Genomic DNA, 24,387 nt, shown 5'->3' with positions numbered 1-24,387 from the left:
CCTCTTGACTTGCTCCGTTCTAAGGGGGACAACCAGTCTCCCTGTAACTGGTTTGCCGTTATCCCTGGCAAACTTGCCCACGTCCCTTCTGTATCATCCCCAGGGGGTGTCCCTTTCAGATCCAGAATGTAGAGGTTGTTACCTACTGGGTTGAAAGACATGAGTGGTGTGTGGCACGTGACAGGGATAAGGAAACAGATTGCAGGGTGATCCAGTTGAGCTTTTAATAGCTCTGAATCCAGATTAGTCGGAGGTTTCATCCAGCGCTAATCTCTGCACGGGCAGTTGAGCCTCTCACTGAGTCTCGCCTGTCTGCAGCAGGATAGGAGCATTCAGCTCTCTCCCAAATATACTCTTCAGATTATCCACTCCCCTCCACCTCCCCTACCGCACCTTGCCCACATTTCACCATCGAGGATGAACCTCTTTTGTTTCTCGCTGGTAAGTTCTGCCACCGGTAAGTTCTCTATCTGTGAGGGTTACAATCAGGCTCTGGTTTCCCCATAGTGGAAACTCCGAGTGGGCAGGTTGTTGATTGTTCAGTGGGTGCGCATTCGCTGGGAGTCTGTTGTCCTCATCTATTTAATTCCCTTCATGATTAGGAAGGAAGAGGGATCGCTGAAGAAAGCTTCTCTGGCATTTTCCTAGTCGTGCTCACAAGAAGAAAGTGTAATAAATAAATAAATATATAAATAAATCTTCGAGGTCGCTGGATGTATCACTGCTCCCTGTATTTTGTTGGTGTGATCACTGGCAACGGTTTTCGTGGTCATTGGCATTAATGCAGCCACACAGGAGAGGAGGGCTCAGTTATTATCCTGTTGCGGGCATGTTTTAGTGCTTTATGTCTTATTGACCTTAATTGTGGGTATAAAGTTTGAAGCAATTGAATAATCTGTTCTACAGGGATCAAAGCTTTAAATGTTGAAGGCAGAAAATAAAAATGAAGGAAATTGCCCTGGGTCTCTGCGTTACTAGTCCAGTGTCAATACCAACACACCACTGTGGGAGAAGTGGTGGTGTAGTCACTGGACCAGTAATCCAGAGACCCAGAGTAATGCTCTGGGGACCCGGGTTCGAATCCCACCACGGCAGATGGTGAAGTTTGAATTCAATAAAAATCTGTAATTAAAAGTCTAACGATGACCATGAAACCATTGTCGATTGTTGTAAAAACCCATCTGGTTCGCTAATGCCCTTGAATAAACTTGGTTTGTTCTCACTGGAGTGACGGAGGTTGAGGGGCGACCTGATAGAGGTCTACAAAATTATGAGGGGCATAGACAGAGTGGATCGTCAGAGGTTTTTTCCCAGGGTAGAGGGGTCAATTACTGGGGGGCATAGGTTTAAGGAGCGAGGGGCAAGGTTTAGAGGAGATGTACGAGGCAAGTGTTTTACACAGAGGGTAGTGGGTGCCTGGAACTCGCTGCCGGAGGAGGTGGTGGAAGCAAGAACGATAGTGACATTTAAGGGGCTGCTTGACAAATACATGAATAGGATGGGAATAGAGGGATACAGACCCAGGAAGTGTCAACCAGGGCGGCCGCGGACTGAGTCCAAAGCTGCCACGCGAGAGTCCCGGCCAGCCATAGCATGTTAGTTCCACGCCGTCGGGAGCGGAATATTGCTGGGCGGGCCTCTGACAATGGGCCCCCCTGCCGCGCGGAATAATTTGCGGGCACCTGAATATTAGGGGCCTGGAGAATGGTCGGAACGGGGCCGGGCCCGATTCCGTCGGGAATGTTGATTCTCCACCCCCACGTCAAATGCGATTTTGCTGCGGGGCTGCGGAGAATCCAGCCCAGAATCTCCAATCAGGAGGTTTTGAGAGGGCATTCCAGAGCTTAGGGCACAGTCAGCGATAGGGAATTGAGGAATACAGGATCATAGGAACAGGAGGAGGCCATTCAGCCCCTCGGGCCTGCTCCGCCATTCAATGAGACCATGGCTGATGTCTGGCCTCACTTCAATACCTGCCTTTGGCCCATATCCCTTAATACCTTTGCTTAACCTAAAACTATCAGCTGATTCAGCATCAATTGCCGTTTGGGGAAGAGGATCTCAAACCTCTACCACCCTTTGTGTGTTGAAGTGCTTCCACACATGTCTCCTGAACGGTCTACCCTAATCTTTAGATAATGTCCCCTAGTTTTAGAATCTCCAACCAGTGGAAACAGTTTATCTTTATCAACCCAGTCTCTTCCTGTTAATATCTTGAAGACTTTGATCAGATCACCCCCCAACCATCTAAATTCTAGGGAAAGTAGGCCTCATTTGCATAATGAAAACAGAAAATACCGGACAATCTCAGCAGGTCTGACAGCGTCTGTGGAGAGGGAAGGGAGCAAACGTTTCGGGTCTGGATGACACTTTGTCAAAGTTCGAGAGAACTTTGTGTGTGTGTGTGTGTGTGTGTGGGGGGGGGGGGGGGGGGGGGGGGGAGGTGGCATGGAACAGTGGGGCTGAATAGGGTGGAGATGCTGTGGATAAATTGACAGAAGGAATGTAAATGGGGGTCATTAAGGCTAAGAAGGGCGCTGATAGTGGCACATTAAGAGATCAGAATGTGTTAATGGCAGAAGAAAGATAAACAGGACAAAGGACAACGAGGAACAGGGTGGCCCCAGTGGGGTGGGGTGGGGGGAGGGGGGAACAACAGTGAGGAAAACACGGATCGAGGGAGGAAATGAAACGATAGAAATGAAAATGGGGTGAAGGTTGAAGAGAGAGCTCATGGCTTGAAGTAATGAGGTCAGGACCCTGGCTCGACCCAATCTGAGTGTTAGTGAGCATGTTATTGCTAATCCTCCCTTGATAGCACTGTTGATGAACCCTTCCATCACTTTGCTGATGATCGAGAGCGGACTAATGAGATGGGAATTGGCTGGGATGGATTTGTCCTGTTGTTTGTGTACAGGACATACTTGGACAATTTTCCACATTGCTGAGTGTCAGTGTTGTAACTATACTGGAACAGCTTGGGGAGGGGTGCAGCAAGTTCTGGACCACAGGTTTTCAGCAATATTGCCAGAATATTGTCAGGGCGTTTGCTGCATCTGGTGTCTTCAGCTGTTTCTTGATTTCAGATGATTGAATCGAATTGGCTGAAGACTGACATCTGTGACGCTAGCGACGTCTGGATGAGGCCGCGATAGGCCATCCACTCAGCACTCCTGGCTAAAGATTGTTGTGAATGTTTCAGCCTTATCTGTTACACAGATGAGCTGGGCTCCCCCACCATTGAGGATGGGGGCCTTTGTGGAGCCTCCTCCTTCAGTCAGTTGTCTGATTGTCCACCACCGTTCACGGCTGGAGTTGGCAGGACTGCAGAGCTTAGCTCTGTCAATCGCTTGCTGCTTTTGCTGGTTGACATGCAAGTTTCCCTGAGTTGTAGCATCGTCAAGTTGGCGCGTGATTTTTCAGGATACCAAGATCTGCCCCTGGCATTCCCTCTTGCACTCTTCATTGAACCCGGGTTGATCCCCTGGCTTGGTGGTAATGGCAGAGTGAGGGATATGCTGGGCCATTAAGGTTACGGCTGGTGTTGACGGTGCACAGTGCTCATGGTTGCCCAATCTTGAGTTCCTAGATTTGTTTGAAATTTATCCCAATGATCACAGTGGCAGTGCCACACAACACGATGGAAGATTTCCTCGAATGTGAAGATAGAACTTTGTCTCCATAAGGACTCCACAGGATGGCATACTGGCATAGTGGTTAGCACTGCTGCCTCACAGTACCAGGGACCCAGATTCGATTCCAACCTTGGATGACTGTCTGTGTGGAGTCTGCACATTCTCCCCATGTCCGCGTGGGTTTCCTCCGGCTGCTCTGGTTTCCTCCCACAGTCCAAAGATTTGCAGGGTAGGTGGATTGGCCATGTTAAATTGGCCCTTAATGTCTAAAGGTTGATGTGGGGTTACGGGGATAGGGCGGGGAGTGGGCCTAGGTAGGGTACTCTTTCAGAGGATCAGTGTAGACTTGATGGGCCGAGTGGTTTCCTTCTGTACTATAGGGAGTCTATGAGTCTATTGTCAGGCAGATTGGTTTTCTCTCTTAATGGTCCCCTTCTTTCCTATCTTCATAATTGCCCTTACTGAAAGTGTAAAATCCTCGTCTCTTCTCTTCCTCTGACTGATTGTAAAATTCGGGCATATTATGATCACTGCTACCTAGGGGCACCTTCACTGCGAGGCCATTAATTAATCCTATCTCATTGTACAATTCTAAGGCTGGAATTCTCCAGCAGTTCGCTGGCGGTGCGATTCTCTGGTCCGATTGGGAGTGCGTGCGCACGCGCCCGTGGAATTTAACCCAGAGCAGTGTGAGGTGGTGCATTTGGGGGCAGGGGGTGGGGTCAAACATTGCAAAGGAATACAGACTAAATGGGAGGATACTGAGAGGAGCAGAGGGAGTGAGAGGCCTTGTAGTGAAATCCTTAAAGTTAGCAAGACAGTACCTTCACCAGGTGTAGTGGAGACTGTTCAGAGTTGGAATCCTTGTTTATTCAAATTATTTGTTAGAATATGGAAAATTGTCCTTGAGAAGGTGGTGAGCTGCTTTCTTAACCCACTCCCATCCATGTGGTGTAGGTACAACTACGGTCCTCTGAGGCACACAGTTCCACGATTTGTAACCAGTGACATTGGGGGAATGGCGATAAGGTTCCGAATCAGGAAGGTGTGTAACTTGAAAGGAATATTTAAGTGTTCTAAACAGCATTCCAACTCTGAACAGTCTCCACTGCACCTGCCGAAGACACTGTCCCCTGTGTGGACCCCGAATAAAATCAGGATCCCATTAGGCTGTGATGCTTTCCTGGGTCCAATAGCCTGGCAACATTCATTGACCCAGTATTGCACATGAGAAATGAGTTGTTGAACCTCGGAAAGGTGTCAACATATTCCCAGTATGAAGAGAGAAAAAATGGAACGGTGTTATTTGGGCGATAGTAGCACAGTGGTTAGCACTGCTGCCTCACAGCGCCAGGGACCCAGGTTCAATTCAAACTTTGAGTGATTGTGCGGAGTCTGCACGTTTTCCCCATGTCTGCGTGGGTTTCCTCCGGGTTCCCCAGTTTACACCCACAATCCAAAGATGTACAGGTTAGGTGTGTAGGTCATGCTAAATTGCCCCCTAGTGTTCAAAGGTTAAGTGGGGATAGGGTGTGGGCCTAGGTAGGGTGCTATTTCGGAGGGTTGGTGCAGACTCGATGGGCCAAATGGCCTCCTTCTGCACTGTAGGAATTCTATAATTTCAAGAAAGATAAAGTTTATCATCAAAGAGAGACAGTAAAAGTAAATGAAAACGAATGATTTGTTAAGTCCCCATTTTCAGAGTGAGAGATTTCCATTTGTGTTCCCATGTGTCCGCTGCCCTTGGGTTGGATTCTCCGCCCCGCGACCCCCGGATTGCGTTGACCGATCGAATGGAGAATCGGGTGTTGGGGGAAAATCGGGATCGATACCGGGCGTCGACCCTATCACAATGCTCTAACCGACCCCGCTGGCGACAGGGTTGAGGTCACATCGGCGGGGAATGTAAATTAAATGACCCATTTACATCCATTGAGTGGCTCCATTCATCTCCTACCCCATTGTCTCACTGTTTTAACATAATGATTTCATCCCATTGTGTGCAGGAAGGTTCCATGGATAGTCTTTATGAACCAGTCCGAGGCCACCAGGATTATAGGGATCGAGTGGGTGGGGCTGATACCATTAATCCATCTCTTCCGGACCCCACTCCAACATGGAGGCTGCCGCAAAAATCAGAATCCTTGGTAAGTGAAAAAGATGCAGTGCGCCATCCTTAAATGGGGGAACGGTAGCACAGTGGTTAGCACAGTTGCTTCACAGCTCGAGGGTCCCAGGTTCGAATCCCAGCTTGGGTGACTGTCTGTGTGGAGCCTACACGTTCTCCCCGTGTCTGTGTGGGTTTGCTCCGGGTGCTCCGGTTTCCTCCCACAGTCAAAGATGTGCAGGTTAGATGAATTGGCCATGATAAAATTGTCCCTTATTGTCCAAAAAGGTTAGGTGGGGTTACTGGGCTACAGGGATAGAGTGGAGGTGTGGGCTTTGGGGGGGGGGGGGTGCACTTTCCAAGGGCTGGTGCAGACTCGATGGGCTGAATGGCCTTCTGTACTGTGAATGAAATGATTCTCTCGAATGACTCTGAGATCATATTTCTTCTTTTTGAGTTCTCTGAAATTGTGCAGAACAAGCTCAGTTTGAACTGAATAATGGGAACTCTGAACTTGAAACTACTGTGCAAGAATCAGGCACAGAGGATATTATCATATTCTTGTTCTCATTGTCCCAACACCCAGTTTTCACAGACTGCAGATACAGCTACAGATATAATCAATTTATATAATCTAAGGACCAGAGTTCGAATTCCTGCCCTGGATCACTGTTCGTGTGGAGTTTGCACATTCTCCCCGTGTCTGCGTGGGTTTCACCCCCACAACCCAAAGATGTACAGGTTAGGTGGATTGGTCATTCCAAATTGCCCCTAAATTGGAAAAAAAATTCTAAATTTATTAACATTTAAAAAAATATAATGTGGCCCAAGCATATTTCAAAAGACTCGGCCCCTTCCCATTCACCCTCATCATATTGAATCTCAATTGATTAAACCCTTGACCATTCACTCCCATTGTATGAAATCCCAATGGACCAAACTCCTTCCCATTCGTGGAAATCCCAATGGAGAAATCCTTGCCAATCCACATTCTTCCCACTCACTTCATTTGTACAGAATTCCAAAGGATCAAACTACTTTCCCATTCAGACACAGTTTAACTGTGATGTGTTTTTGAGATTGACCAAGAATTTGCAGTTGCCAAAGACTCTGTGTCACTTCTGTATGAAACAGACAGAGTTTTCTGGCATCTGTGTGTGCACAGTTAAATCTGCAAATCCTCTCAGTGACACCCTGATCCTCCACTACTGCTGCACTCTTCACAGATACCATTAATACAGAACCAGTGAATTGCTGTGAGCTTCTCACTGTAGTAACTACTGAAAATGCTAAACAGTGAAGAATATGTATAACTGAGCTTTTAACCCAGTTCCAATGCAAAATCAATGCTGAAAAGCCTCTCTTGCCGTGAAAGTTTACAAATGTGGAGTGTCATTTCCTCTATTCCATGATTTAAAAAATCCATGGTTTTCAGAATAATTAAAAAGAATAATTTTTTCGAAGTTTGTTTGAATACCATGCGTATACCTGAATCTTTATTTTGCATTCTTTAAAATGATTATAAAGTCAAATATAATCCACGCATTTTAATTCCTGGCTTGCCATCTGTGAGAATTCTTCAATTTGATTGGCTGCTCAGCCTGCTCGATCAGATCGTAGATGGAAATTGCAATTGGTACGCTGGAGCCCGCTAAATCCTGTTTCTTACATTCCAGGAAGGATGCCATCTCGAAACCTCATTGTTTCCTGTGGGGCACTTTGCAATGTCCAAGGGCATTATATAAATGCAAGTCTTCCTTTCTCAACCTCTCCATCAGTGCAAACGGTGGATTGCAGATGCTAAACTTTCAGTGCAACTCCACCTTCGGCTCCATTTGTTTTAAGCCCTTTCCTTTAATGGAGCAGTTGCCAGCATTTTAGCTGGGAGAATCTGAAGTCGCACATTTGAATGCTCTTTAAAGGAGGGAAGCCTTTGCGCCTGCATTTATTTTTTTCCTTTAAAAAAAAATAAATTTAGAGTGTCTGATGCACTATCAATTGAGCACAGAAGCGAAGTTGTAGTCCGAACTGAAGGCTTTAATAGACAATATCCCCAGCAGCTCAGGTACAGAAAGGAAGCTGTGGGGAACACACGGGCTCTTATACCCCGCCTTACAGGGCGGAGCTACCTTTCAGCTTTAACCAATGGGTGACTAGTGTTACATACCATTGGGCCAATGAAAATGAAATGAAATGAAAATTGCTTATTGTCACGAGTAGGCTTCAATGAAGTTACGGTGAAAAGCCCCTAGTCTCCACATTCCGGCGCCTGTCCAGGGAGGCTGGAACAGGAATCAAACCATGCTGCTGGCCTGCTTGGTCTGCTTTAAAAGCCAGTGATTTAGCCTGGTGAGCTAAACCAGCCCCCTGCAATGAGCAGCGAGCCTTCTCCACCAATGGTCTCTCAGCATTGCTAGTTACCATAATTCCTCTAGTCATACTACCACAGTGCCCAATTCTTCTTTTTCCCAATTAAGGGGCAATTTAGCTTGACCAATCCACCCACCTTGCGCATATTTGGGTTGTGGGGGTGAGACCCATGAAGACACGGGGATAATGTGCAAACTCCGCACCAACAGTGATCCGGGCCAGGATCGAACCCGGGTCCTCGGCACCGTGAGGCAGCAGTGCTAACCACTGCGCCACCCTGCCACCCCAAGCCTGCATTTATAAAGAGTATTCCACATCCTCAGGATACAGCCCTCGTGTTCCACTACCAATGTATCACGCTTGAAGAGTCGTCGCCATAATTATGCAGGTAAGCCTTCCATTGCTGCCCCAGGCACTAACCCCCCCCACTACCCGTCCCTTGGCAGTCAGTCCCTGAGATTGATGGAATTGTCACTGGTGATGGGATTACCCCCCCTCACCCTCCTCTGCCTCCCCACCCCCTCCCCTGCCTCCTCTTCACTCCGATTCACTGTTGGCAACCAGGGAATAGGCTTTCGGAAGATCACTCCAGCAGGAAGGAAAATGCACATTGGGTTGCAAGCCCAGTGTTCAAAAGGTTAGGTGGGGTTACAGGGTTTGGTGGATAGGATGTGGGTCTAGGTAGGGTGCTTTTTCGGAGGGTTGGTGCAGACACGATGGGCCAAATGGCCTCCCTCGGCACTGTTGGGATTCTCCGATTTCTATGATGATTTGGAATTCGTCTCTGTATCGCTGAGCATGCTGGGAGGGAGTATGGAGAATGTTCAGATTTTTGTAAAGCCTGACCTACAAAGTATTCCCAGCATTTTCTGTTTACATTTTAGATTTCCAGTTCCTTCCGCATGTTGCCTTTTATTAAGTGAAGGGAATTCAGGAAAATGGGGGAGGAACAGGTTAAGAGAGTTGAGGTACAGATCAGCCATGCAGAAACTGAATGGTGGAGCAGACTCAAAAGGCTAAATGACCTATTCCTGTCCCTCTGTATGGGAGGAGATGTGGATGTTATTTAGAGACAAGAGTAGCTTCGCTCAGCCAGAGCCGAAACTAGAAATGTCAGCATTTTATCGAAAGTAGGTTTTTTTTGTTTATTTTATTTCAACATTGGCAAGGTCAGCTTGGTTGTCCATTCCTAATTGCCCCTTGAGGAGGCAGCGGTGAGCTGCCTTTTGAACTGTTGCAGTCCGTCTTGTGTGGGTACACCCAAGCATCATATGTTGCTTCACACCACCCCTCTCCTTCCACGTCATGCATTTAGAATTTTACAGCACGGAAGGCCAACCGGCCCATCACATCCGCACCAGCTCCCAAAAGACCAACCAACTGGTCCCATTCCCCAGCCTTATCTCCGTAGCCCTCTAAATTCATATTTCAAATATACATTCCCTCCATTCTCCTGCCTGCTAGGGTCACATTCCACGATCATCCTATTTAGAAATGCGATGAGGTTTCCTGCCCTCATCAACTTCTCTGTCAATGATTTCCAAACCCCCACCACTCACTGAGTGAAAAAAACATTCTTTTCTATTCCCCCTGTAAGCGTTCTTCCAATTATTTCAAACCTGTGCCCCACTGGTACTTGGCCTCTCTGCTCATGGAAGTAGGTCCCTGGGCCTTCAGAGTTTTATGTACCTTAATTAAATCTCCCTCTAAGAAATAAAATACCAGCCAAACAATCTTTCATCAATCATGACAGTTCTGGAGTGACCTCCCTGCTCTTATATTCTATAAGGAGTCTTACAACACCAGGTTAAAGTCCAACAGGTTTGTTTCAAACACTAGCTTTCGGAGCACTGCTCGTTCCTCAGGTGAATGACGAGGTATGTTCCAGAAACATATATATAGACAAGTCAAAGATGCCAGACAATGCTTAGAATGCGAGCATTTGCAGATAATTACGTCTTTACAGATCCAGAGATAGGGGTAACGCCAGGTTAAAGAGGTGTGAATTGTCTCAAGCTAGGACAGTTGGTAGGATTTCGCAAGCCCAGGCCAGATGGTGGGGGGTGAATGTAATGCGACATGAATCCCAGGTCCCGGTTGAGGCCGCACTCATGTGTGCGGAACTTAGCTATAAGTTTCTGCTCGGCAATTCTGCGTTGTCACGCATCCTGAAGGCCGCCTTGGAGAACGCTTACCCGGAGATCAGAGGCTGAATGCCCTTGACTGCTGAAGTTTTCCCCGACTGGAAGGGAACATTCCTGCCTGGTGATTATCGCGCGATGTCCATTCATTCGTTGTCGCAGTGTTACATGGTCTCGCCAATGTACCATGCTTTGGGACATCCTTTCCTCCAGCGTATGAGGTAGACAACGTTGGCCGAGTCACACGAGTATGTACCGCGTACCTGGTGGGTGGTGTTCTCACGTGTAATGGTGGTATCCATGTCGATGATCTGGCACATCTTGCAGAGATTGCCCTGGCAGGGTTGTGTGATGTCGCGGTCGCTGTTCTGAAGGCTGGGTAGTTTGCTGCAAACAATGGTTTGTTTGAGTTGTTAGAAGGTTATATTCTATGCCTCAGCTCATAGAAGAAAATATCCTGGTGCCATCCTAACCATGTCAGTCCGGCTAACTTTAGTGACATGTAGTGATTCATTCTATAATGTTCTCTGTATGTAAGGATGGCGAGGTCCTTGCAATTGAAGTGATCAGAGAACATATGGCTTTGTAAATGAACGAAACTGTTCATTAATTAACTAAAACACGAAAGGGTTTCTCTGATGTCTACTAAGATTACAGTTGGATACGACGGCTGAATGTCAGCAACTATGATTAACTATTATTAATTACTGTTGACTCAAGAGCTGCTCGATATGTGACTACAGCCTGACCCTGCTGTCCAAGTTCTATGTCTCATATGTGGCCATCTTCCAGTAATGTTCTCCCATCGTCACTCCACCTGCGGTCGGATGCTTGAATGCGTCCTGTCTCACCATGTGGCCATCTTCCAGTAACCTTCTCCTGTCGTCACGCCACCTCTGGTCGGATGCTTGAATGCGTCCTGTCTCACCATGTGGCCATCTTCCAGTAACGTTCTCCTGTCGTCACTCCACCTGTGGTCGGATGCTTGAATGCGTCCTGTCTCACCATGTGGCCATCTTCCAGTAACGTTCTCCTGTCGTCACTCCACCTATGGTTGGTTGCTAGAATACTAATCAAGCCATACAGGCACTAATATTTACGTATGGATTGGTTATTATATTATATACATAGATGATAGTTCACATATCATCACACACTCCAAGGTCCTTTACACTTTTCAGTGTTAAGCCATTTATTGTGTATTCCCTTGCCTTGTTTATCTCACACTTTATCTCACACTTCTCTGGATTGAATTCCATTTGCTATTTTTCTGCCCTCCTGACCAGTCCATTGATATTTTCCTGCAGTCGACAACTTTCTTCCTTATTATCAACCACACGGCCAATGTTAGTACCCTCTACAAACTTCTTAATCATGACCCCGGTATTTAAGTCTATTTTTCATTCTAGTTTGTCCAAGACAATTGGTATTCATTCTGGTAAAGTACTGATGTATTTTGTTACCAATCATCACAGTACCGGCGTGTATTTTCACACAGATGCAACATGAAGGGCAGGATTTTCCCTGCGGGTTTCTGAACTCTGTTGTCAGACTGTGTGTCAGAAGCCCACAGTGTGGGTGAAATCTTGTGGAGGCAATGGGGATCTTGGCCACCAACTGGAGAATCGAAGAGAGCCCTATGAACGCCTCTCATAGGGAAGGCCTGCTGCATCTTGTGCCTGACAGGCCAATGAAGGGCCTTGCCCTGGGATCAATCAACCCAGAGGTGGAAGAGCTGTCTGCAAATCAACGGCCAATATCTTTATTGAATGGCAGTGCCACAGGTGCGGTGGTTCGGCACCCACCCGTGATCTCACGCCAAGGGGGGGACCCAGGGCACCTCAATCAGGCGCTGAGTATCTTTGAATGAGGGACCCCACCCAATCACTCTTCCCCCTCCCATTCCCCCTCTCTAGGACTGAACGATCAAACCGGCCAGAGTTGGCATGTCTTGCTTTCCATATGACGAAACCCCCACCCGTGTACTGGGTGCCTACCAGTGGTGGTGGACTGAGACGCTTAAGTGGCCGTTAATTGGCCATTGAAGGGCCTCAATTGCCGGTGAGGTGGGAAGGGCATCCATGGGGCTTTCTTGTTGCCCATGTAACCTTTCTCACAGAGGGCAGCCAATTCCTCATGTGGCAGGAAGTGGGTTCCTATCCGGGCCATAGTGTCTCAGCAACACGCCATGTGGCACATCTCAGAACTGCGGTATCAGATCACCTATTGTCCTTTTCCTTTCTCAGTTGTTTATTCTTCTTCACCACTCTCTCAGAAGGCAGCATAAAAATAAATCTCACACGTTTGCCAAAAATGAAAAAAAAGGCAGCTGCAAGAAAAAATGCAAACGCTTCAAGTGCTGTCCGCTATATTTGACCAAAATCTCTTCGGTTAGCCCTGAATATTGAAAAATGAGGAACTAGACCAGGCCATTCAGCCTCTCAAGCCGCACCTTTCAAACCCACAATCATTACCTTATTGAAGGACAGGGGCAGAAGATACACGGGTCCCCTCCAAGACGCACCACCCCGACTTGGAAATATATCACCGTTCATTCGCTGGGTCACAAACGGGGACCTCCCACCCTAACAGCGCCGTGGGTGTACCTACACCTCAGGGACTGCGGCGGTTCAAGAAGGCAGCTCACCACCACCTTCTTACGGTTATTTTTAATTGGAAAGTCTGTCAAAAGGAACAGCACAGGCAATACGGGCTGAATGGCCTACTTCTCTGTTGGATGATTCTCTGATTTGTGACCCAGCTCTCGAATATACACTGAAGACATTAGAAGGAAAAGGTATGTAAATGACAAATTAAGCAAGATCTGGGATTGAATTCTCCGGCCGGTGCGTTCCACATTCCCTGCTGGCAGCAAACCCTCTCCCGCAGATTTCCCAGCAACGTGTGGTGGCTTCAGTGGGAAATCCCTGGTTATGACTTGAACTCCAATTCACAAACCCGCCACAAGACTTGATGGTTTAATGCCATTAAGTCTCATGATAGGCTTTGCTACCCTTTCACTGGTCACTAACTCTTATACCTCGTGGTTCCCAGAAGTTTCAAACAATCACACTGTTTGACACAGATACGCAAGCTGAAATCTAATGGAATCTCAGCTTGGTATGGCAACTGCTCAGTCCAAGATCACAAGAAACTGAAGAGTCTGGTGAACTCAGCCCAACGCATCACACAAGCTTGCCACCCTCCCATTGATTCTGTCTACACCTCCCGCTGCCTCAGGAAGGCAGTCAGCATTGTCAGTGACCCCTCACAGCCAGGCATTGCCTTCTTCCAGACCCTTCCATCAGGCAGAAGTCTGAAGACTCGCTCATCCAGGCATAGGAACAGCTTCTTCCCAAAGCTACTAGACTCCTCAATGACTCCCCCTCGGACTGACCTGTTCACTGTAAGAACACCATTCACGACGCCCTATGCTGCTCTTGCTGATGTATTTGCTTTGTTTTGCCCTTGTCCTGCACTGTAACCAATCACTGTGCGTCAATATACCATTTGTCAATGTACTTTGTTGATTATTCTTTTTTTGTCTACTATGTACGTACTGTGTATGTTCCCTTGGCAGCAGTAAAATACTTTTCACTGTACTTCAGTACATGTGACAATAAATCAATCAATCAAGCAATCAATCAATGTATTTCTCAGATTGCACCACGTGCTGCGGAATGATACACTGTCCTTCAGTACACAGGCTAATGGGGAGACCTGGATACTTACGCGTACATGTGCCGAATAATATAGTTCCTTGCTCTTTTAAAAGCATGTAACAATATGACACTTACATCTATTTTTAGGAGTTCTCTGAAGCAAGCAAGCTAGAGACAAAAATACGGAAAAAGGCAAAGTAAGTTGAATTTATTGCTTTTCACAGCAAATTGTTTGTTAGCTGAAGCTATCCTAGTTTTGAAGGCGAGGTTTATAGTTCAGAATATCCGACTGAGACCTCAGCTGATGTGAACCGTAAGCTTCGAACAGGTCACCGTCCCCATTGAATCGAGCCGTGGGAATTTATGCACCCCCCCCCCCCCGCCCACATGGCGTGTTTTGCGCGGCAAAGGCAGCCTGCCATTGGCCAGCAGCGAGATCTTTTAGACCCGCCGCTATCAACGGGGTTTTCTGTTGTTTGCGCCCTCCACCACCGGGGAATCTGTGGGGGGGGCGGGCAGGTCACCCTCAGCCGGACCAGGCGATTCTGCCGCCGGTAAAGGCCTGGAAATCCCTCCCAAGGGAATTGGGGTACTCAGGATTTGACAAACGAATCCAGGAATGAGAGGTTACGGTGACGTGAATCGGCTGGAGGAGCTGGTCGTGTTCTCCTTGAAACTCAAAAGGCTACAAGGAGGTTCAAAAGAGGTGTTCAAATATTGAAGTGTTCACGTAGAGTAAATAAGGAGAAGCAGCTTCCAGTGGCTGATGGGCCAATAGCCAAAATGTACAGATTCAAAGTGATAAAAAAAGAAACAAATGGGGTCAAAAGGGGAAAAATGTTAACAAGGCAAAATTAATGTTTCTTTACTTAAATACACGTACACTCGGCACAAATAAATGAATTCATCTCACAATTTAAGGTTAATAGGTATGATCCGCTAGCCGTTACAGTGACATGGTTACAAGGAGAGCAAAATAGGGAACTAAATATTCAGGGTATGTGACTTTTCATGAGGCAAGTCAGGGAGGAAATGATGGCGGGGTAGCTTTGTTAATACAAGATGGAATAGATACATTAGCAAGAAATGACCTTGGATTGGAAGATGTAGAACCTATATGGGTGGACATAAGACATAATAAGGGGATGAAGACACTGATGGGGGTAGTCTGCAGGCCCCCAAACAGTAGCTATATTGTAGGATGGAGAATAAATCAGGAGAAAAAAAAGGCATGTATAAAATACAGTACATTAATCATTGGTGTCTTTAATATTCATTTGGAATTTATTAAACCACTGGTTCCCCTTCATCGACCCTGCTCATTACCACTTCAAAGAATTTTAATAAATTTGTCAGGCCTGATTTCCCCTCCATGAGGCAATGCTGACTCTGAGTGATTATTAGTTTGTATTTCTAAATGCTCTGCTATTACATTTATCATTACTCTAACATTTTCACAATGACACAAGTTAAGCTAATTTTTCCAGAATTTAAGGATTCTTTGCAAATTACTAACATTGCCTCCACTATCTCTGTCGCAACTTTCTTTAATATCCTGGGATGCAACCCATCAGGTCCAGGAGACTTATCCGCCTTTAGCCCCATTAGTTTCCCCAATTCTTTTTCTCCTGGAAAATAAAATTGGCAGAGTTAGCCATGAGGAAGAATTCATCGAGTGTATTCAGGTCAGTTTCTTAGAGCAATATGTTGTGGGTCCAACCAGGGATCAGGCTATTTTGGATTTGCTGATGTGTAATGAGGCAGGTTTAATAAACAGTCTCAGAGTAAAAGATGCCCTGGGAAGCAGTGACCATAACATGGCAGAATTAGCATTCAATTTGAGAGTGAGAAACATGGGTCAGAAACAACTGTGCTACACTGAAATAAGGGTAAGTAAGGATAAAGCGATGACAGTAGAGTTGATTTGAGTATACTGGGAAAGGAGGTTGGCAGGAAAGAGGGCTGATCAGTAATGGCAGACATTTTGAAAATAGTTCAAAACTCACAACAGAGATATGTTCCAGTGAGGAAAAAGGTTTCTAGGAATGGGAGATGAAGGATAGCTTTAAACCATAAGAAGAAACATATAAAATGGCAAAGATTAGTGGTAAACCAAGAAGATTAAGGAAGTTTTAAAAACAAACAAAAGATGACCAAAAAAATAAAGGAGAAGAAAAACTATGAGGGGAAACTAGCAGGAAATATAAAAATGGACAGAAATAGTTTGTTTACATATATAAAAAGGAAGAGAGAGGCCAACGTGAACATAGGCCCCTTAGAGAATGAGACTGGGGAAATAATAATGGGGAGCCAGGAAATGGCAGGAGTTAAACAAATGTTTTGCATCAGTCTTCCGGTGGAAACACGAATAACATTCAAAAGTAGTTAATCAAAGCGCAGAGGAGTGGGGGGTGGTGGGCGGAGGGGAAGAAAATAAATACAGAGAGAAAATAAATATAATAACAATCACGAGAGAAAAAGAATTGGGGAAACTAATGGGGCTAAAGGCGGATAAGTCTCCTGGACCTGATGGGTTGCATCCCAGGATATTAAAGAAAGTTGCAACAGAGATAGTGGAGGCAATGTTAGTAATTTGCGAAGATTCCTTAAATTCTGGAAAAATTAGCTTAACTTGTGTCATTAGGAAAATGTTAGAGTAATGATAAATGTAATAGCAGAGCATTTAGAAATACAAACTAATAATCACTCAGAGTCAGCATTGCTTCATGGACGGGAAATCATGCCTGACAAATTTATTAAAATTGTTTGAGGTGGTAATGAGCAAGGTCGATGAAGGGAGACCAATGGTTTAATATATTGAATTTAGAAAAGGGGTTTGATAATGTACTCCACCAAAGGATACTTAATAAGATAGAGCCCATTCTTTAGGGGGTAATATATTATCATGGATAGAGGATTGGCTAATTGATAGAAGACAGTGTGTTAAGATAAGAGGAGCATTTTCAGAGTGGCAACCTGTAACTGGTGGATTGTCCCAGGGATCTGTTCTGGGGCCACAATTATTTGCAATATAGATTGATGATTGGAGGAGGGAAGTGAATGTACTATTACCAAGTTTGCAGATGACACAATAGGCGGGAAGGCGGGAAGTGGTGAGGGCGACACAATGAGTCTACAGAGGGACACAGACAGCTTAGGTGAGTGTGCAAAACTTGGCAGATGGAATATAATGTTGGAAAATGTGAAGTTATTCACTTTGGTAGGAAGAATAAAGGAGCTGAATAATATTTCAATGGAGAAAGACTGCAGAAAGCTGCAGCACAGAGGGGTTTGGGGGTCCTCGTGTATAAATCACAAAAAGCTAACATATACGTTCAGCAGGTGGAAGGTAAATGGAATGTTAGCCCTTATTTCAAAGGGAATGGAGTATAAAAATAGGGAAGTCCTGCTAAAACTATACAAGGCTCGAGTTAGACCTGGAATACTGTGGACAGATTGGTCCTCTTATTTAAAGAAAGATAAATGGGCATTGGAGGCAGTCCGGGAAAGGTTCACCAGGTTGATCCTGGTTTTGCAAGGATTTCCTTAAGAGAAGAGGGTCGAATGGGTTGGAGTTTAGAAGAATGAGAAGTGATCTTTATTGAGATATATACTATTCTTAAGGGGCTTGACAGGGGAGATGCTGAGAGGATGTTTCCTCTTTTGGGAGAGTCTAGGACCAGAGGGCATCATCTCAGAGTAAGGTAGTCTCTCATTGAAGACAGAGATGAGGAGGAATTTTATCTCTCAGAGACTGGCGAATCTGTGGAATTCTTTACCGCAGGGAGCTGTCGAGGCTGGGTTGTCAAATATGCTCAAGGCTGAGAGAGACAGAATTTTAATCAAAGAAAGTGGAGCTGAGGATTGTATCAGGTCAGCCACGTTCTCATTGAATGGTGGCGCAGACTAGATGGGCCAAGTGGCCTACTTCTGCTCAATTGTCTTGTGGTAAAATGAAACGAAATAAAAGAAAATGAAAATCGCTTATTGTCACGAGTAGGCTTCAATGAAGTTACTGTGAAAAGCCCCTAGTCGCCACATTCCGGCGCCTGTTCGGGTAGGCTGGTACGGGAATCGAACCGTGCTGCTGTCCTGCTTGGTAAGCCAGCGATTTAGCCCAGTGAGCTAAACCAGCCCCTAAAAGAACCAGAAGCAACTTGGGAGAAGACATTTTGAAGCAGTGAGTGGTTATGATTTGGAATGCATCATGTGCAAGTGTGCTGGATACAGATCCAACAGTAGCCTGGAAAGGGGAAGTGTACAAATACTCACAGGAAAATAAAATTGCAGGGGTATGGGAAAAGTGCGGCAGAGAGGGATTAACGGGATTGCTCGTCAAATGAGTAGCCTTCAACCTGATGGGCCGAATGGGCTCCTTCAGTGCAATACAATTCTATGATTCAGTGGGAGCGTTTTGAATTAAGGTCAAACTTTTGTGTTAATTTTGAGCGTGTTAGTTTTTTTTCTTTCTATAAGAATAGCACCTGTATTTATATAGTGCCCTTAATGCAGAAAGCATCCAGGAGTTTTTCTCAGAGCCTTGGGATATTTAATCATGTTTGAAATGCTATATCAGCGGAAAAAAGAAAATTGCCTTGAGCAAAGAAGGAGATTGAAGAGCTGTGCCCAAAATCAAAGGAAGCAGGGAGGGGCTATTTTAAGGAAATTCTTCAAGGTGGACAGTGGTGTGGAGATACAGAGAGTAAGCATTGGGGAGGAATTCCAGATAATGGGGCCTTGTTGGCTGTCAATAGTGAGGAAAATGGAGGGTGGGGTGGGGGGATGGTGGAGGTGAGTGAGGGCGAGGGTGACACATGGAAGGCTAGAGACAGTGAAACGGACAATTCTGGAGAGGGTGGGGTCTACTTGTTAGACGAGAGCAGGTTACAGAGGGAGGGAGCGATACATTTTGAGGAGTTACCAGACTGGGGAGCTGAAGTAGGTCTGCTAGCAGTGTGCTGAATGGCTGATGGCCAGCAGATTATGGAGCGTGTGGTGGTTGCCAGACCAGACTAGAGAGCACTCAACTGTGGAAGTTAAAAAGCAAGGATGAGCATTTCGATGCTGGGATGAAGTCGGGATGTAACCAAATTGACCTAAGTCCTGGCAATAACACCTGGTTGGATGGATCAAGTGAATAATGATGACAACAAAGCTCAGCCACAAGCTAAGACTTTCATGATGCTGGAGATCCAACACAGTGAAGTGTGTTGGAAAGAAAAAGAACCAATTGATTAGGGCTCCAAATGACATTGGCTGACCAGTTACAAATTAAGAGGTGATTACGAATCTGTTAGGTTCGTCCCTGGTTAGAGCCGATGTGCTCGTCCAGGGAGTTAAAAGCACTGCAAAGTGAAACAGCAACTCCAAGGAGACCAAACATCACCATCAATCATTCCCAATGATGGTAAAGGACAGGGAGTGAGCCTTGCCCACATCTGAGAAGTTTGGGCCTTTGGCCTTGTGGATCAGCAGGTGGGAGTTGCGCTTGACCATAATAGTGGGGAGAATGCTCAGGTTCCCATATCTGCCACTGGTCAGAATTAACCCTTTTGCCTTAATGCACAATGGATGATTTCCCCCTTCACCTTGCTTGAAGAATTGTCATTGGTATAATTGTTTAAGGCTGCCTGGAATGACACCAAGATTCTTGGATAGATAACTTCACTGCAATCACACCGAGAGATCAAGCTGTTGTGAGTGACTGTGGATTGATTTTATGTGCAGTTTGTTTTCTGTAGCTATCCCCCACTCACTGCATTTGTGCTAGAAAATGAGACTATTTTAATCTGGAAAGATTGCTGACCTAATGAGTCCCGTTTTCTATAGCTTGGAGAGAATTTTTAAACCAACTCTGTGGACTATTTTCTGTAGTTCACCATTTAAATAGACTGTTTGCTTTGGTGTGTTGTTCAATCAGGCTGTGTAGTCTGCTCCGGTGTGCTGTTGGAATAGACTCTGTTTCCTGTTTGCTGTAGTGTGCTGTTGGAATAGACTCTGTAGACGGTTTGCTGTAGTGTGCTGTTGGAATAGACTCTGTTTTCTGTTTGCTGTAGTGTGCTGTTGGAATAGACTCTGTAGACTGTTTGCTGTAGTGTGTTGTTGGAATAGACTCTGTAGACTGTTTGCTGTAGTGTGCTGTTGGAATAGACTCTGTTTTCTGTTTGCTGTAGTGTGCTGTTGGAATAGACTCTGTAGACTGTTTGCTGTAGTGTGCTGTTGGAATAGACTCTGTTTCCTGTTTGCTGTAGTGTGCTGTTGGAATAGACTCTGTAGACTGTTTGCTGAGTGGATCAGCTTTGTTTGCTGTAAAGTAGACTCTGTTTGCAATGAGTCCTGCTGTAAAGCCCACCTCCCAACTTATTACCTGACACAATAATGTCAATTATAAAAGGTATAAATAAAAGACTTCCACATTTATATGTTTACATTCATCCTAAAACAACAAGTTTCACCAATCTTGTTTAATTGTCAAATGTTAATTTTCTGTTTCAATACCTTTTTTTGAAAGAAATTCCACTCAGAGGCCGATGTCTGATGGTGCATCCTTGGGTTTGTAGCTATGCCTTTATTAAACATGTATCTGTGTCTGTCTAAGTGGTAACCCTTTTGTCCTGGAACTCAATGACCCTTTTGCTTAGCAAAAACCTTTGAAACCCTTTTGCCATTACACCTTGACTCAGAGAATGGTGAGAATGAGGATGGTTTTACTGACTGAAACAAATGGCATAGACAAGTATAAAGTGAAGTCAGATAACAATCTTTCTAATAATCTTTATTGCCACAAGTAGGCTTACATTAACACTGCAATGAAGTTACTGTGAAAATCCCCTAGTTGCCACACTCCGGCGCCTGTTCGGGTTCACAGAGGGAGAATTCAGAATGTCCAATTCATCTAACAGCACATTTTTCGGGACTTGTGGGAGGAAACCAGAGCACCCGGAGGAAACCCACACAGACACAGGGAGAACGTGCAGACTCGGCACAGACAGTGACCCAAGCCGGGAAATCGAACCTGGGACCCTGGCGCTGTGAAGCAACAGTTTTCCCCACTGAGAAGGAAGAAAGAATAGAAGGATATTTCTGATCGGGTGGGAGGAACATCATGGGGAGCAACAACATCAGCATGGAACAGTTGGACCTATTGGCCTGTTTCTGTATTGCAAATCTCTGGGTCATTCCAAATAATCAGCATTATGCTCAAAGAGGTTTCAGAGCACATCGATCCTGCGTAGGCACCTGCCTGTTCCTGAAGTTAAAACCCCTGCCAATAGTTTTGTAGGGATTGAAATGCTTGGGTTTAAAATGGAGGTTATTTGTTAAATACAAAATAGAGGATGGGAAAGAATAAGGGTGCAAGGGTGAGTATTTGTATGTAAAGTTTCGTCATACTTTTTGGACCAAAACGCTCAGATTTTATTTCTTTATTCTTTCATGGGATTTGGGCAAATCCAGCATTTATTGCCCATGGCCAATTGTCCTCGAACTGAGTGGCTTATTATGCCATTATAGAGTGCCCTTAAAAATCAACCACATTGCCATTGTCTGTCTGGCTGTCATCATGTGCGGCCCAAGCCAGATTCGGACATCACGGACGGGATTCTTCGGATACCGGCGGGGCGGGCAACTCCGGCGCGAAGGAGTGGCGTGAACCACTCCGGCGTTAGGCAGCCCCGAAGCTGTGGAATCCTCCGCACCTTCAGGGGCTAGGCCGGCGCCGGAGTGGTTTGCGCTGCACCGACCGGTGTGGAAGGGGGGCGCATGCGCGGGAGCGCCACCCAGTGCATGTGCGGAGGGGGGTTCATCTCCGCGCCGGCCATCGTGGACTGTTACACCAGCCGGTGCGGAGGAATACAGTGCCCCCACGGCACAGGCCCGCCCGTGGATCAGTCTGCTCCGATCGCGGGCCAGGCCACCATGGGAGCACCCCCTGGGGCCAGATCCCCCCGTGCCCCTCCCCGAGGAGCCCCGAGGCCGCGTGCGGAGCCAGGTACCGCCAGTAAGTACCTGTGGTAACATACGCCGGCAGGGGTTGGAGAATCCCACCCCAGCAGATTTCCTTCTGGATGTTAATGAACCAGATGGGTCTTTACAACAACTGATGATAGTTTCGCAGTCATCGTTACGGAGGCAAGCTTTCAATTCCAGATTTTAGTCACTGAATTTAAATTCCATCAGAGGCCATGATTTGAATTCAGGTCCCCACAGTTTTGGCCGACTAGATTAGTAACTCAGTCAGGCTACAACTGTACCACCATATGTGTAGGGTTAAAAACACATTCTTTCCTGTTACCCATCAATTAAAACTCATCGTTCAATAAGCGAGACTTGTAAAATTCCCATTATCATCCTCAAACCCTGAAGGAAAAAACAGTTTGGACCATATTCTTATGGTGGCACAGTAGCACAGTGGTTAGCACTGCTGCTTCACAGCTCCAGGGTCCCGGGTTCAATTCCTGGCTTGAGTCACTGTCTGTGTGGAGTCTGCACGTTCTCCCCGTGTCTGCGTGGGTTTCCTCCGGGTGCTCCGGTTTCCTCCCACAAGTCCCGAAAGATGTGCTTGTTAGGTGAATTGGACATTCTGAATTCTCCCTCTGTGTACCCGAACAGGCGCCGGAATGTGGTGACTCAGGGATTTTCACAGTCACCTTATTGCAGTGTTAATGCAAGCCTACTTGTGACAATAATTAAGATTATTATTATTTCCCCATTTTACTATTTTTTTCCCATCCGGAAATGCAAGAGATTTGGCATTCATCAGAACAGACCATGGAACAGAAACAGTTTTCCACACAAATTTCATGGTAATCTGTACCACTTATAGAATAGTTAACCCCCTGAGAGCAATGAGGCAGACATTGGCTGGGTAGAAAGTTTGCATCACCAAAGCCGAGGAAGACAAGGAGGGAAAGAAAAATAGCGTGCATTTCTATTGTACCTTGTATGACCCAAGGTCCTAGAGGTGAGGGGGTCTCGTCCGTCAACTGGCGAGCTGGCGCGTGCTCTTTACCGCTGCATTAAGTGCCATTCAGGCACTTCGCTGAACAGCTCTTTGTCTTTCCTAGGATAAAGGACCCCTAGGGCAGAAGCCCACCCGTTGAGAACTGCCGGCCAACCAGAAACTGGCAGGTATATTGCATGGCAGCGCTGAGCAGGAGGCGGTGGCTGCTGTCGGTACGACACCCAAATGAGGCCTGGGATCATTGCTGGGCACAAGCAAGTTTTCCAAATCTTGGTCAAAGAGGTAGATTTTAAAGAGCATCTTAAAGGAGGAAAGAGAGATAGAGAGGCAGAGAGCTTAATGGAGGGAATTCTAGAGCTTCGGGCTCAGACAACCCACAACGGTGGAGCAGTTAAATCGCGGGGCTGAGCGAGAGACCGGAAATAGAGAAACACAGGTTTCTCGGAAGGAGCTGGGGCTGGAGGGGACTAGAGAAACAGGGAGGGGCGAAGCAATGGAGGGACTTGAAAAGAAGGGTGAAAATTTTACAACCGAGACAGTGCTCAACATGGAGCCAGTGGAGGTTGGCATACATGGGAGTGAGGAGGGAATAGGACTTGGTGAAACTCCGGGGGGGGGGGGGGATTTGAAACCAAGGGCGAGCAGTTTAAAATTGAGGTGTAACTTTACCGGAATCCAGTATAAATCCAGGGGCACAGTGGCAATGGGGTGAAGAGGACCTGGTGCGAATAAGGACACAGGCAGTAAAGTTTAGGCAGACTTCAAACCGGAAGGTAGAATGTGGGTGGATGGCCAGGGTTACAATGAAATAGTTAAACCTTGAGATAAAAAAAGCTTCGACGATGGTTTCTGCAGCTGAGAAGCTGATTAGGGAGAGGGTCATGTGATCTCATGGAGCTGGAAATAGGTAGTCATGGTGACGGAATGGATATGTCATTGGAAGCTGATCTCAAAGTCAAATCAAACATCAAGGTTGTGAACAATCTGGTTCAGTCTCAGGCGGTTTCTTGGGGAGAGAGGTGTAGTCAGTAACCAGGGCAGAGAGTTTCGAGCCGGGACTGTAAGTAATGGCTTCGGCCTTCCTAGTATTAAATTGGAGGGAATGTATGCTTCATCAGGCTGGCTGCCAGGTAAGCTGTCTGATCATTTAGCAACAGTGGAGGAGTTGAGAGAGGTGGTGGTGAGATAGAGCAGGATCATGTCACAATATGTGGATATTGTAGGGAACATAAAGGATTAATGTAATGTTACTACTCTAGTCACTAGATGGTGCTATAGAGCAACGATATAAATATCACATGCCTCCTCGACTTCTGGGAGAGGGTGGAAGGGAGCCAGATTGAGTAGATGTGAAATAGTTTAGCTGATTTGTAGAAGTGTAGTGTATTCTTTACTTATCTAATTCCTTAGCAAATGTTCAAATCTCATTAAGTGTAGCGTAATAAATTAGCTTTGTTTGTTAAACCCTGCTTGCTGTTGTTTGACAACACTACAACCTTCACCATCCTGA

At 46.1% G+C, this 24,387-nt stretch overlaps 1 protein-coding gene across 5 annotated transcripts in view; it reads left to right on the top strand.

The window, feature by feature from the left end:
• The first annotated feature begins 291 nt into the window (after positions 1-291).
• The window catches only part of LOC119968726 (SAM domain-containing protein SAMSN-1-like), a 143,049-nt gene continuing 118,953 nt past the window's right edge, over positions 292-24,387 (top strand). For 2 of the 5 annotated variants that reach the window (XM_038801364.1, XM_038801363.1), the window contains exons 1-4: positions 292-441; positions 5,642-5,782; positions 14,063-14,112; positions 20,427-20,467. In XM_038801364.1, coding sequence (XP_038657292.1) covers positions 418-441; positions 5,642-5,782; positions 14,063-14,112; positions 20,427-20,467 — 256 coding nt within the window. In that variant the 5' untranslated portion in view covers positions 292-417. Of the gene's footprint in view, positions 458-5,641; positions 5,783-14,062; positions 14,113-20,426; positions 20,468-23,031; positions 23,160-24,387 lie in introns of those variants that run through there. The other 3 variants (XM_038801365.1, XM_038801367.1, XM_038801366.1) reach the window with 3 other exon arrangements.

The sequence above is a fragment of the Scyliorhinus canicula genome, chromosome 7 (genome assembly GCF_902713615.1).
Source record: "Scyliorhinus canicula chromosome 7, sScyCan1.1, whole genome shotgun sequence".
NCBI lineage: Eukaryota > Metazoa > Chordata > Chondrichthyes > Carcharhiniformes > Scyliorhinidae > Scyliorhinus > Scyliorhinus canicula.
This window is presented reverse-complemented; position numbering and strand designations above follow the sequence as displayed.